Source organism: Pleuronectes platessa, chromosome 8 (genome assembly GCF_947347685.1).
Source record: "Pleuronectes platessa chromosome 8, fPlePla1.1, whole genome shotgun sequence".
Lineage (NCBI taxonomy): Eukaryota > Metazoa > Chordata > Actinopteri > Pleuronectiformes > Pleuronectidae > Pleuronectes > Pleuronectes platessa.
The window spans coordinates 19,943,746-19,957,256 of NC_070633.1; the positions used below are offsets into that span (position 1 = coordinate 19,943,746).

The window sequence follows — 13,511 nt, forward strand, 5'->3', positions numbered from 1 at the left end:
CAAACACGAGTTTTCAAAATGTCTGAATATCATCTTTGGACAAAGAAAGTCTTATTACAAAATAAGACTTAAGTGGTTCAGAGTAATGATTGAGTATGAATGTAGAGTGTCCAGTTCAAATATGTGAATATCTTATTGTTTAAACACCCAGACCAGTACAACTGGCTACACATTGCAGAAAGTACATAGGAAAGTCAAACAGAGACAGACGATCAACATAGTGACAAGTAGCCAGAGGTGGAAGTGTTCAAGCCTTTCAATGATGCACAAATACTCTGGTGCAGGTTTAAGTCTTGAATTCAAAATTCCAAACAGAGTAACATTTTAAAGTATTATCAGCAAAAGATTATTTGCATTGTCCAGAAATATGTTTAACTAACATTCTGAAAGAGGATTTTGTTTCTTAAATGTTCACAAGATATTTTGTGCACAGTAAATAAAAGAATTGTTACTCTTCAGGATCTCACTGGATGTAACTGAGGAGGTCCAACCAGCCAAATATCTGAGAATACCCGAGTGTCCTTTACTCTGTAATTATAAATCAAATTTTATAAGCTGATCATGTTCCTAGTATTTCATATCAAAATGACTACTAACCACAGTAGTGAGATACCTGTCCTCTGTAGTGAGAGGAAGTACAATAAACTGGAAATGTTCAAATAAATTACAAGTACTTATATCTTTTTAAATTATCACTTGAGTACGTTCAAATTCACTATAAAATATTGTTGGGCTGTAATCCTAAATTACTTTAAGGAATAAACTGCTGGATTAATCAAATTTTTTTGGTTGACGCTTATTTAAACTGCACAACAATTTAAGATGCTATCCTACATCAAGTGAAACTGGGGCAGTAACTCGAGTTTAAAACATGAGAACATTGGTGGAGTAAATGACTGCAGTAAAATCCTCTCAACAGGGACAGACTGTGAATGAGAGAACAAAAAACACAAAGGACCATAAAACGGGCCCCGTTTAGACCCACCACCTCGTATTCGGGGGTTGTGGTGAGATACAGTAGACACACGAATCAGTATTTTCTAGACTGTGGCCACTGATGCGCAACATTAGAAATCAGCAGCAGATTACGCTAACAGCACTCCTGACTTTTACAAATGTGTCGGGTAATTGCACGCTGTCTAGTTAAATTTAACGATGCAACACCTTGTTAAACATGACAAATAGCCACATTTCTGGTGGTGGGGCAGCGGGCTGCACGAGCGGAGCAGCAGCAGAGGTCAATAAGGATCCGGTTGTACTAAGGCGACACATTAACTGAGCGTGATGGCAAATAAAAACTTTTCAAGTGGAAAAACGATGCGACAGCGAGGACAAATCAAAATTGACAATTTATTTTTCTCTCTCCATAGGGATCAAGTCATCATGACAAACATTTACATGGATTTGTAACAGGGACAACACTGGGTTAAGGGATTTGAAATCTCCTTGGTACAAGAGAACAGATTTCCACCTGCACGTCTGTATTCCACCAACGAATCCAGAGGCACTCTATTACCACGCAATACAGCAATGTCTCCACTAACAGTCAGGAAAATAATACTAACACTGGACAGAGTGACTGGAACAAAGGAACCATCTGCTCCAAACACCATGTACTCTTGATGCATGTGCTCCTCGTACATTAGGAGGACCAAACACAACACAGAGAGGAGTACAAAACTATAAAAACTCAATGAAATGTAAGGTTAAAACTGAAAAAATAAACTTTTCTTCCTTCTGCACGTCAGGGAGCTGCTGATGCTTCTCAATCTTTGAGAGATGATGAGTCATCGAATGACATCTTCATTGGCAAAATACCACACAGGAACAAGCGCAGCTCTTGTTATTGGATTATTCAGGATTAGTTATAATCTCATATCCTGACTTTCTGCTGCATTCAAGTGCAATAATCAGTCCTAACTCTGGCATCATTGTTACTGTATGGCTTACAAGGTAAACAGGTCCATAAAAACTAGAAAGGTACATAGACATCTTTCATTCAATAAAACTATGGTACAACAATATATTGGCAAAAAAACTAAGTAGCTAAGTAACTTTATGTAAACAATGGAATACCACTGAATGTACAGCTTATCCTAACGTTGTATATACAGATCAAGTTCTTCTACGAGCTAGTTCCCATATACAGAGAATTACATATCAAGAAAACATTGGGTGATGACGTCCACCGCACGTCAGGCAATCTCAACCCATCCCATCTACTTGCAAAGAACTGGATTCAAAGAGAGGAAACCCAACGAACAGCGTTTGAATCTACAGACTTGAATTATCCGATACCTTCCTCCTCCTGTTACACGTTCAAAGAATTCTACATAAGGCAAGGGAAGTCAAGGAGGGTGGAGGCATCACATTCTTTGCAAGGGATTACTGATATAACAGATGGGATACAGGCTGATGGTTCTTTGGGGTTAATGCACTTTTTTGAAAAGTCTCACTTGTTTTGTCACGTGTAACAAAAAAATAAACTCACATCTAAGTGCAACAGAAGGGGACAAATCTAGTTCTGTCGGGAAAATGTGCAAAATCTGCTCTAAAGCAAAGTGACAGTGTTGCAAACGTACAAGTTACTGGGAGATGTACGGGTCGCCACTGGGAACACCGGTGCAGACCCTGACCTCCGACATACTGTATATACAAGGCACTAAGGATGAGATTCAAGGGCCACGCGTCCAGTCGGATAACAGCCGCCTCAGTCCGGTCTGAATATAGGATATTTGGGTAAGAATTCTATAAGAATCACCTACAGAGGGAAAAAGGAAAAATGTCAAAATACAACGGTGTTAACTAAAGAAGACTATTAATCAATTAATCAATTTACAGAATATTAACTGATAATCTGGTATGAATCACAGAGACTCAAGCTGCTTGCTTTCAGACATGAACATTTTCTAGAGATCTAGACTATATATGAGAACATAAAATGTCAGAGTCAGTTGCTCCGGACATTTTATAGAACTTTTCCTTCCAGTCCCAAAGTAAAATGTCCAAGTGAGCACATGTCATGTGAGACTGCAGCAGGAAAATGTGCAGAAAATTCACTATGAGCACAAAGATGTTTTGATGACATTTCTAACAAGCCACGGACACAGACACCAAAAACACAACGAAGATGCTAACAAGATTCAAAACACACACTTTCCTCTGTAGAGTAATATAATGTGGATTTGTCATTGTTTTAATTTCATGTAAAATAAAAAAATATTATCCACAAATGAATCAGTAATGAAATAACCACCGGGTGAAACCCTAAACTGTCAAGTTATGTAATTTGCAGTAATGTATGTCCGATTGTTGTGACAGTATACTTACATATTCCATCATGTTACTGCTTTCACATTTTCTTTTACTGAGTTTCCAGTGCAGACCCAGCTGACGAGAGAAGACACAGGCACGTGATTGAACATCTCACACAAAGTCACACACAGTCACACACACTCAAAAGAAAATCTGTCTGAAATCTCCCCTTCAGTGTCGGGGGAATTTAGGAGCAGGGGCTGTCTGGCCTCACCGGGGTCAAACGGTGGCCAGACACCCTGAAGAGTTTCCTTTATGCCTGTGCACAGCTACTAGCTGTAATATGTTGCTGCGAGACAAAACAAAATTAACACCGCATTTTAGAGTTGACCTCACCGTCCCTCTCAGACCTCGAGCACCTAATCTAAGGCAAACAGCTTTGAGGCTCTCGAGAGTTTTCAAAGGCAGACTAATGGTGATGATCCATCATGAAGATACTCTGCGCACGCCGACAGACAATTAAGCACTTTCTCACAGGTGCTTATGTGTAATTTGTCGTGTCTCTTACCTTGTGGTATAATCGGTTATTCTCCCACTCTAACAGCTTCTGGATCGACCGTCGTGTCTGTTGGAAGGGAGAAAGCTGAACACAGGCAGGATACTTTACGCGGTCACTTTTTGCACTTAAACATGTAAGGATTTATGGACTGAAGTCACATTTTACCAGCTTGTAATTTCCACTTTGTAGCCAGTAATTCGCTGTGGTGGGTAACGCCACCTTTAAAGGACACACCCTTGAGCTGGGTTGGAGCTGTGTGGCGCAATGCATCATTTCTACACAGAGCCACTAATTGAACACGAGTTGTTATTACCCTCTACACTTAGGCCAATGCGGCTGAATTGCTACAACAGCCCCTGAGTAATCACTGCTGATGTAAGGGAGAGTTAAAATGTCCGCGTCTCGTCACGGGCGGTGTGGGACTCACTCTCTTGTTGAGGCAGATGACGGGCCATAGACTGCAGCCCACTGTACAGCAACAGCACAGGCAGCCGCACAGAAGCCACTTCACATTCACGGGCAAGTTCTTCTTCAGACAAGCGTTCACCCTGCTGATGCTGGTTTTAAATTCCTCCGGTGCTACCTAGGAAAGAGGAAAAAGAGAAACTATGTTATATACAGTTCGTTTTAAATCAGAGAATTGAGGCATGAAGCAAACATCTTAGAAGGACAATGGGTAAGATAAGTGTTGTTGTGGTTGTTGGAGATGACATGAAAGATTCCCACTTTCTCAAAAGAAAACCTGAGCGTGGAGATCAAAGGGCTTGAGAGGAGCAACAGGTAGATATTTGCAGATGTTGTCCAGAGATGAGATGAGATCTCTGAATGCAATGGCTCTGACTCGCTAACCGAGCTCTAGTCTGTTCAAGGCAAGGAGGGATTCAAAGGAGAGATAAGCTCAGTGCCTGTGGCAGCGACGGTCAAACAACTTGAATGGATGCTCATTCCACGCTGAGTCTGTACGCCATAAAACAGGGGTCGTAATCTTTTATGACAGGATGCAAAGGTCTCTTTGCAAACAGCCCAAGACCTCGGAATAAAGCCCAGCAGGGCCTGATCTGCACCCTTCAATCATCATAATTGTGGCCTCATCCATCACATCACCCTGGGTCACAATACCGAAGGTACTTTTTATGGGCCCACACTTCCCTCGGCCAGCTCTTGCCCCTGCAGCCTTTTTGTGTTTCTGTGTCTGACCCAGGAAGCTTTCCGGCGGAGTCTTCATTTCATTATTTTATCACCTGGAGTTGGACCCTTCCAAACACTGGGGTCGCCGTCAACGGAGACCCTTAGACGGCTTACTCATTTACAGAGCTGGACAGCAGCACATTCAGGCTCTTTTCTATGCAGCTGTGTTGCGTTGCTTGAAATGCTTCTCGGTGAGATCAGACCCACTTGGAGAGGTTTGAAAGGGGAGGTTTGGGGAAGTTGGGGCAGTTAAAGGCCCAAAAGAACAAAAGAATCACTGTGGTTCGAATTGCTTAATTCTCCCCACTTGGAATTGAACAGAAAAGCAGACTGCGAGACCGACATGCAAGGAAACCAAAAAGCAACAGTACCTTTCCCGTGAGAACAGAGGGAAATTCTGTGTCAAATCTGTTGCTCAGTCCAAACCTGAGAAGAAAAAGAAATAAACAAATTCAATGAATAAATCAAATACATTCAAATGTAGAAAATTTGCTTTTACTATAAATGTAATAAGAACATAGTAATCCACAGCAAGTGCAGAAATATATTGTTTGATTGCATTTTGAGACGCACCATGCTGTTGGGTGCATTAAATCACATAATAATGGCACAGAAAAGGATTATTTCTACTGTAGCTCTTCATGTGAACAGATTAAACCATTAAAATAATTAATAATCATCAATATCATCATCTCTAAACATAAAAATCCCTTCAAACATCCAATACATTATTAACATCCCGACTATAAATAGGACAATAGAGGCTGATGCCGATTTGATTACAATCAATAGACGTATAATCGTCCCATTTATTAATTCCACATTTGATATGTTGTGCATCATCAGTTTATTCGCAGAAGTGTGTAAAAGGTTAAGACTTTAGATTCCTATTGAAACATGTCATCGTACAGCCTCAGTGTCTGATTGCTCCTGAATTCATTCAGCAGCACGACAACAAGCCCAGACACACAGACAGAGCCGTTTGAAACGACAGTATCTTCAGCCACAGGAACAAGGAGTTCAGGAACAGATGGTCTGGCCATCACAGAGCCCTGATCTCCACATTGTTGAGTCAGTCTGGGATCATATGAAGAAACAGAAACTTCTCCGAGCTGCTTTAACAAACTACCTTGATAAAAACAATCCCCTTTACTTTAGAAAACTGGTGCCATTTTAAAGGTAAATGGTTGACACATCAAATAATGGCTAGATTTACTTTCTACATTTTGACCTTTTACTGAACGGTTTGCACAATATTGTCCATATGCAGATGTGTTCACAGCCCTTATGTGAACCAGAGGAACCATTTCTTTGGGTTAAAAATATGTAGAAGTTGAAGTATTGGAAACAAGTAAGCTGAGGTGGAATTTAGTATTTTTCGACAGTTCTCATTGGTAAAGCTTAATCACCTTCAGCTTCTTGTCCCTTCATAATAACATTTCCTCTTGTATCTAACTTCACTGAGAACGGTTCATCTTAACATGACTTGCTTAGACAAAGCTCATTAACAACAGAAGCCATGTGAGCGCTCACAGATATAACATCCACATGCAAGGCTGGCCCACACAGCTGAGACCTACAGTGTGTAATCGAGTTACTGTTATGAAGAAGGTTTCAAATGGGAAATCAGCCATCAATCGACGTCCTATCAACTCACATGTCTAGCTTGCAACTCCTGAGATCAAAGGTTGCAGCTGAAAACTATATAACTAACCAATAAATGCATCTGTTGGTTTCTGTATTGCTGTTATTTAGACAATTACACCAAAACTGGCAAAAATGTCCATCACAAGTATGCAGAGTCAAACATGATGTATTCAGATCTCTTACTTTGTTTGACTAAAAATCAAAAACATAATATCAGTGACAAACAAACGTCCACATCTGTAGAATTATTTAATTTAAATTTACTCGTGGAAAATAGAACTACTTGAGAAACTGGAATCAGAACAAATCTGACACAGTTTCACTGTCTGCCTCAAAATTGACTGAAACAAATGTGAGATTATCAAAACAGCTTCAGATTATTTTCCTGACTAATCAGCTGTTCAACTAATTGAAGCTGTCAACGTGAGATGAGTGACGCAAAAAGTTTCCCTGTCAAATATATGTGATAACAAAATAAAGCAGCGTAAAGAAGTGGTAAAAGTAAACCTGAAGAATAGCTGAAAGCAGTAAATACAGACGTAAACGTAGTGATGATGGTGTTTAGAAACACAACAACTCTGTTCGGTGACAACGTGACAGTCAGACATGTCTACGACTGTCACGTTGCTGGACGACCACTATGTTTGCTCCAATAAATTGACTGAAACAATCGATCGATTATCAAAACAGCTTCAGGTTATTTGTCTGGGAATCCGCTCACTGACCAATCAGCTGTTCAAGTGATGGAAGATGTCCACGTGAGATGAGTGGAGCAGGGAGTTGGAACTATGAGATATATGTAATATAGATGTGAAGTAGCGTCAAATAGCAGTAAAACTAATCTAAAGAAGAGTTAGAGGGAGTGAATACAGATGTTAAGGTAGTGATGATGGTGTTATGAACATAAACACTCTGCTCGGTGACAACGTGACAGTCAGACGTGTGGCTGTCGGGGCATCACGTGTAAAAACTAGACTACCATGGTATCGTGGTTGCGGGAGCGGAACCGTTTTCTCGCGCGTGTCCAGGCAACTAATGGACCAACCCGTCAGATGTTGTGATTTGCTGTTAGCTCGCAGGCTAGCATCGGGCTAACGACAACCAAGCGACCCCTTCCCCCGGGCACAGACAGACACGCGGCCCCCCGCTTACACTGTGATGTGTCCGGCCCCTCGCATCACCACGGGCTCCGGACAGTGTCTGGGCAGCGGCTCCTCGCTCGCTACGCGCTCGTCCTCCTCGTCTTCCAACTCGTAAATGGTATCAAAGTCCGCCATGTTGGGCAGTCGGGCGCTCGTGACGTCTGCGCTCGGGGGCTGCGCACGGCCGCCAGAGCGGGTGCGCGTGAAGCGGGAGCGGCCCGAGCGCGAGCGTTCACGAGAAGCCGAGCAGAGAATAAAATGTAAACTTCATCACTGAGAGGAATCAGGAGGGAAAAGGACACATTAACCTTTTACATGTTATTTAAACATTTAAATGCTGCACTTGGAATTTGTTTTAAACGATTAAGTTATGGACTAAACCAGTAGAAGTCCTTAGAAAGCTGCTGACGACATGTCACCTGATGACATTAACCTTACACCGAGCTTACATTGCATTTGTTCTCTTGAATTCTTCATCTGCTTTAATTAAATGATGGGTCAATCTAAAATTAGATCACTACGAGTTAAATTCGTTTTAATACAACTACTTCATCCTTGGACTTCTTTACAGTTTACTGGTTTTAAATTGTGCTAAGTCCGGCCACCTCAGACAGAGCTGGCAACACACCACTGAGTGAGATGCGAAGAACTTTCCTCATTTTGCAGCTATAGCCACGATGTGATTCTTGTTTGAACTTTGGACTAAGAGACATGTCTCTTAAGAGTTAACTTTGAATAATTTCAATCAGAAAAGTAGATGCATTGGATTAATAAGCAGGCCTCTTGTATCTTTGTTGGAAAATAATTTAGCTGCAGATCCAGATTTATTCCCACAATTAAGTTGCTATTGGCCTTTTTTTAACTCCATTTCCTCAGGTGTATATCAACATGAAAATATAATTAACAAATCAGAAAAAGGGCCTCAAAATAATAAGGCTGCATCTCAAAATAATAAGGCTGATGCCTTATTATTTTGAGATGCTTCACTGGTCTTGCATCTAGATTTGTAATCAATTCTCTGGTCACCACAGTTGCATGTGATTTGGTTTCAGTATCAACCAATGAAAAACATTGATTTGAAGCCCTGTGTGATAGGTATTGAATACCATATTGCTTGAACATACAAATTAACCTTTGAGTAAATGTGACCCAGACTTTGCAGAACTCAAAAATCCTCCAAATGTTAAAATAAACGACAGGTGTAGACCCACTGCAAAAAAAGAAAAGCATTTTATTTACATTTTGAAAGATGCCATGAAAAGTTCACCTGCTGTTCTCTGCACATGTGGATACATATGTGCTGATAAACATGTGAATGATTTGTCAGGTCAGAGCAGTTTGTCCAGTGACAATCCACCTTAAATCTTCCTTTGAAAGGCCCCTCCACTCTCTACTATTTTATTCACAAACACTTCGTCACATACAAAAGAAAAAGCATATTTTATATTTTAATACCTCACAAAACAATTTAAAGCTCTTAAGTTTGAAACAAGTCGGTTTTTTTACGTTTTTTTCTCAAATCCCCACATTATTAGAACTATTCTATAAAAAGCCATATTTGAAGAACCTCCAGCATGTCGTTGCTATAAATCACGTGTGTTTTCATCCACAGCTTTGTGCGTCAGGAGTTCAGATCAAGTGTCCTGTCAGCGTGTCGGAGTGCTCACTTTGGTATCATGGTCCAGAGGGTGAACTCTTCACAGAGTCACAGTCACTTGCTGTATATTCCTGATAGATGGCAAGGTGTTCATCTGAGGAGGGTACAGGGAGCCGTGGATGTCCGTGGGGCTGAGGGACCCCGGCACCGGCAGGGGGCTCACTGAGCCCGGGTCACTGTGCACGGACCCGCCGCTGCCGTCAGACTGACCCAACTTCTTCTTGATCATCTTCCTCTCCTTGGCTCTGCGGTTCTGGAACCAGATTTTCACCTGGAAACACACGAAGACAAAATTCAGTTATTTTATTAAAATACAATTAAACTCCTTATAATGCTCTCGGGGAAAAAGCTGAATAACAACAGTGCACATTACAGCCTATAAGCCAGGCCTATATTTTAAATTCCGAACTATTATGTTACTATATACTACTATAACTATTTTTAAGTACTCCCCAAGTCAAAATTGCACAAATAAGATTGCAATTGTTATGTAAACTATTTTACCTTGCTGAATTATTGAGCAGATAAAAAAAACATAATAGTCTTGACAGAGGAAAGAAATATATAGGATAACTGGACAGTGAACATTAAATATACATTTTAGCTTAGCATTCTTGTTTGGTCTCCAGGAGCAGAAAATAGAACATGATTTATTAAATTAGAATAAAATAACTATCAACAGGTTAACAGGATAAACTATCAAATAACAATAATGACAAAACATCTTGAATATTGAATACTGTTCCCCATTTTCTATCTGCTATTTAATGGTGTGTTCCAAAATAATTGAAAATATCAAGCCACAATTAGAAAGTGCACATATTGAAATATCAGGAAACCTGTAATTGTATATTTGTTTGTGGAGATTAAATCATCAAACATAGAATTTATACAAAAAATTAAATAACTTTAGACAATTTACCAGTGGCTTAGATAAGGGTAAAAATGTATTAAAGTCGACATATAAACGAAATATCTCTGTGATAATGTTGATGTGTTTTTTTAGGCCTCACTTTTATAAAGTCACACATGTGAAGGGAAGCCTTCGTTCAAATACGGTGTCTCCAAATGAACGCACATATCCTGGGCTGTACAATTTGTTTACATATATTTGAAGTATGTATTGCCTCCCTCTGGAATGAAAACGATGTACTTAGGCAGTTGGACATAAGTATGCAGACAGTTGGACATAAGTATTTAGACATACCTGTCTTTCCGACAGGCCGAGGTTGACAGCCAGTTCAGATTTCCTCCTGATGGTGATGTATCTGTTGAAATGAAACTCCTTCTCCAGCTCCAGCCGCTGATGGTCTGTGTACACTACCCTGTACTTCTCCTTCGTTCTTGTTTTACCTGAAAGAAACATAATCAAAGTATTAAAAACACATCATCGGAAGGTTTTTTTTCTCAAGGAAGGCAGCCGAGTGTTTGAACTGAAGGATTTACACACAGGAGGCTGCATGCCAGGACCGGCCTATCTGCGCACTGCATCTTTATTAGCAGCGTCTCTTGCTCCACATCTCTGCTTTATCTGCAGATACGCAAATGCAGCTTTTTGATGTCCCTTTGATGACAGCTGTAGAAGAGTGAATTTCAAACAGCCAAGAGTCGGGACAACTGACAAGTTAGAAAGAAACAAGAGATGCAACCGATAAGAGGAGAGGCTTTTTATTCTGCGTAAAACACCTCCAGACAGCACCGTGGTTATATTGCAACAGTTCGACCTGTTTTACACTTTTATAGGCGTGTGTGAAAGTGCGTGTCTAGATTCTATGTTTGCATGTCAGAAAACAAATGTCTGACAGTGATTCATGTTATCATAAACATAGATAAAACGTGTGTTGCTACCATAAACTGCACCCATAATTATTATAAATGAATTAATGAGGGGGTAAATTAAGGCTGTTTTATTCTGGGGATTGTAATTCAATATTATTCGTTTTTGAAACTCTTATTTATTAGTTTGGCCCAATGTCTGTGATGTGGTACTGTGAAGACCTCCGGTAATTTATTACTCCGCGTTTGAGGCCGTGTAGCTGTGAAAAGCGTCACTCTTTCCGGCAGTATAACTCCTCACAGAGGAAGAGAGGTTGGTGCATATCAAAGTGAAGAGGTGTTGAAAGCAAAGGCCGCCGCCTGGATATGACGGATACCACTCCACACACCAAACAACGTGACAGGGAAGTCGAGCTCACATCTCCAAGAATAATGACATTAACATCACAACTGGGCCTGGCGCCGGCTCCTCGCACCTTCTCTCCACCACACGGAGAATATACAGTAGAGCACAGTAGAATGCAGTAGGACTACAGCTGGTCTGCAGGCCATATCAACCATCATGAGAAACCATGAATGGACACATTTGACTGATTCTACTGGTCTGTCTACTGTCTGTTCCAATTCGCTTTTATTGCCATTGTCATAATTTTTTAAGGCTATTTCGATAATTTCAACTGTAACTTAATAAATAGTACAATGTTAGTACGTAATCATGTTGACACTATAAACCTGAATGGAAACAGCCCGATCAGGATAAAGTGACACACGAGCTCGTGTTCTTTCAGTCTGCAACGAATTCCTTACCTCTTTCCTCTTTTGACATTTTTCAAACATTCATTTTATCCCATCGACGCTCGTCTCTAATCTTTAATTGAATTAATTCGATAGTACAATTTATTTAAAGTGACAAGGAAGTATCAAAATAAAGGGAGCAATAATTATCAACAATAACTGTGCGTAAAACCCATTGGGACCCGAGGAGACGAGTTACTTTTACGCACAAAAACCCAAAGCTCTTCATGCAAGACTGCGCCTAGTGCATCATCCCCCATTAAATAACATTATTGTGACACAATTGTTTATTGTGAGGAGCTCACCTGTAGAAGACGATTGCGCAGTTTTACTCATCCACTGGTACGAATTGCGTCTTTCTCTGTCAGGAGAAAGTTGTGCAACATTAACGTCCGGCGGCGGCGGTAACACCGCAGATCCCGGAGGATGCATGTGACCATACTCAGAGGAGCAGTAAGGTGACGGTCCGGGAGAGGAGTTGTTCATGGGTGTAGGTATTGTGTTAGGTGGTCCCAGACTATACGCGCCCCAGTCTTCTCTCGGGGCACCATAAGTAGGTCCCCAACTCCCCGCGGACTGTGCGTGCGTTTCCATGTTTGGCACATGATGGTATCCCGTAAAGTCGGGATATTGTGGAGTGGAAACAAAGTTCTGTGGAGGCAGATTGATGCTGGATCTTCTCACTGGGCCTTGGTGATACATGCCGGTTTCTTTATCCAGTAGGTATCCCACATACATGTTTTGAACAAAAACAGTGAAACGAGTGAAAGCAGCAGAGGGGGTGATGAGGCCTGTTTTAAGGCGACATTGTTGCCCTAAAACTCTAAAAAGAAAAATCAATCCTGTGTTTTTATATAGTCCAGATGGGTTCCTCAAGAGAAATGCGGCGAATAGTTCCAGTCCGTCCTCAGTCTCTCATGATGTGTCTCTGTTGACAAGATGGTAAAGGTATACTAAGACCAGCCTGACGTCAGCTCACTCCTCAACTCCTGGAGATATGCATCCAAATGAGAGTGATCGGTGCGGCCCGCCCAGCTGTCCCCTTGCGCCTGTCCTGCAGCGCGTCATCAGCTGACAGTGGGCCTATCCTAAACCTGAGCCCGGTTTCTGCGTGAATAAATTAACACCACAGCCAATCAGCTGCTCAAGCTTCACGGCCCTGCAAAGTGCCCGAGGACACGCGTGCACTAATGCATCCAGCAAAAAGGCCTGTGCGTAATTACGCACAGATACTTTTATTATCTTGGGCTTCATTCACTTTCTTTGGACAATACATTTAGTTTGAGCATAATGACAAATTATAGGTGGACAGTTTTATCCAGTGACGTTATTCCAGTTAGCCACAGACCTGTCACTGTGGGAACCTCCAACCACACTTCACACTGAATCCCAGTTTGATTTAAGATATTCACTTGCAAACGAGGTGCAAAGTATGAGCGACTTTCTTTCTGGGAGCGAGCCGCAGCTTTAGTATTCGGTGTTCACACCTCAA

At 41.2% G+C, this 13,511-nt stretch overlaps 2 protein-coding genes across 2 annotated transcripts; both read right to left on the minus strand.

Moving 5' to 3' along the window:
* Positions 1-1,336: 1,336 nt before the first annotated feature.
* On the minus strand, positions 1,337-7,940 carry chic1 (cysteine-rich hydrophobic domain 1). The gene is made up of 6 exons (XM_053429330.1): positions 7,802-7,940; positions 5,374-5,428; positions 4,242-4,397; positions 3,824-3,880; positions 3,331-3,390; positions 1,337-2,761 (listed from the first exon to the last, which is right to left on the minus strand). The coding sequence occupies exons 1-6, from the start codon at positions 7,924-7,926 to the stop codon at positions 2,711-2,713; spliced, it is 504 nt and encodes a 167-aa protein (XP_053285305.1). The 5' UTR covers positions 7,927-7,940; the 3' UTR covers positions 1,337-2,710.
* Positions 7,941-9,488: 1,548 nt separating this feature from the next.
* On the minus strand, positions 9,489-12,757 carry cdx4 (caudal type homeobox 4). The gene is made up of 3 exons (XM_053428366.1): positions 12,325-12,757; positions 10,656-10,801; positions 9,489-9,719 (listed from the first exon to the last, which is right to left on the minus strand). The coding sequence occupies exons 1-3, from the start codon at positions 12,755-12,757 to the stop codon at positions 9,489-9,491; spliced, it is 810 nt and encodes a 269-aa protein (XP_053284341.1).
* Positions 12,758-13,511: the final 754 nt, after the last annotated feature.

Coding starts and splice junctions, on each gene's coding strand:
- chic1 (XM_053429330.1), bottom strand. CDS start 7,926: ATGGCGGACTTTGATACCATTTACGAGTTGGAAGACGAGGAGGACGAG. Junction 5,429..7,801: donor GGGGCCGGACACATCACAGT/GTAAGCGGGGGG, acceptor TTTTCTTCTCAG/GTTTGGACTGAGCAACAGAT. Junction 4,398..5,373: donor CCTCTGTTCTCACGGGAAAG/GTACTGTTGCTT, acceptor CCTCTTTCCTAG/GTAGCACCGGAGGAATTTAA.
- cdx4 (XM_053428366.1), bottom strand. CDS start 12,757: ATGTATGTGGGATACCTACTGGATAAAGAAACCGGCATGTATCACCAA. Junction 10,802..12,324: donor TGCGCAATCGTCTTCTACAG/GTGAGCTCCTCA, acceptor TGTTTCTTTCAG/GTAAAACAAGAACGAAGGAG. Junction 9,720..10,655: donor TCGGCCTGTCGGAAAGACAG/GTATGTCTAAAT, acceptor GTGTGTTTCCAG/GTGAAAATCTGGTTCCAGAA.